This window comes from Microtus ochrogaster, chromosome 8, assembly GCF_000317375.1.
Source record: "Microtus ochrogaster isolate Prairie Vole_2 chromosome 8, MicOch1.0, whole genome shotgun sequence".
Taxonomy (NCBI): domain Eukaryota; kingdom Metazoa; phylum Chordata; class Mammalia; order Rodentia; family Cricetidae; genus Microtus; species Microtus ochrogaster.
Window position 1 is genome coordinate 34,564,854 of NC_022015.1, and position 952 is coordinate 34,565,805.

The 952-nt window shown below is 48.1% G+C and overlaps 1 protein-coding gene across 1 annotated transcript in view; it reads left to right on the top strand.

Annotated features, from left to right (window-relative positions):
- The window catches only part of Muc5b (mucin 5B, oligomeric mucus/gel-forming), a 31,668-nt gene that overhangs the window by 20,914 nt on the left and 9,802 nt on the right, over positions 1 to 952 (top strand). The window contains exon 33 of the mRNA XM_026781317.1: positions 4 to 946. Within this exon, the coding sequence (XP_026637118.1) occupies positions 4 to 946 (943 nt within the window). The remainder of the gene's footprint in view (positions 1 to 3; positions 947 to 952) is intronic.

The window sequence follows — 952 nt, forward strand, 5'->3', positions numbered from 1 at the left end:
TAGCAACAAGCTTCTCAAAAACTCCACCTGGCTCTAGCTACACGGCCACTACTGTTACATCCTCTACCAGGAGCACCCCACATGTTTCAAGTGTCACGGAAAGTAGCAGCCCAGGAACGGTCTCCTCTATCCATACAACACTCACCACCATGCCTAAAACATTACAGCCATCGACACCTGCTTTGACAACAAAGCAAACTTCCTCTACTGGAATCTGGACCAGAATACTTACTGGTACAGCTGGCACTACCTTTTCAAAACTTCCACCCACAAGCCTAACTACAGTCATAGAAGAGCTGTCTACCAGTACACCAAGGATACAGACGCTACCAGAAACCATGACTACTGCCAGCACCAGCCAGGGCACAACCTACTGCCAGCCCAAGTGTACATGGACAGAATGGTTTGATGTAGACTCACCAACCTCAGGGGTAATAAGAGGAGACATAGAGACCTATGAAAACATCAGAGCTTCTGGTAAGAAAATGTGCCAGGCACCAGAAAAGATTGAGTGCCGGGCAGAGAACTATCCTGCAGTCAGCATTGATAAGGTTGGCCAAGTAGTAAGCTGCAGCCTGGAGACAGGGTTAGTCTGCAAAAATGAGGACCAGACAGATGATTTCAAAATGTGCTTCAACTATAATATACGTGTGCTTTGCTGTGATGACTATAGCCATTGCCCTAGCACAACGGCTGTTCCACAAACATCTACCACAAACAAGCCTAAAGCAAGTAATGAGGTCCCCACTATGGCCACCAGTTCATCAACAAGACAAAGACACTCCATCAAAGCTACCACACCTTCAAAGACTTCAGACAGCCCGATGACCACTGTTATCCGTACAGGATCCATACCTTCCACACACTCAGTCAGTAGCCCTGTGACCTCTACCACCTGCCAACCCCAATGTCAGTGGACAGGGTGGCTTGACACAGACTACCCCACGTCTGA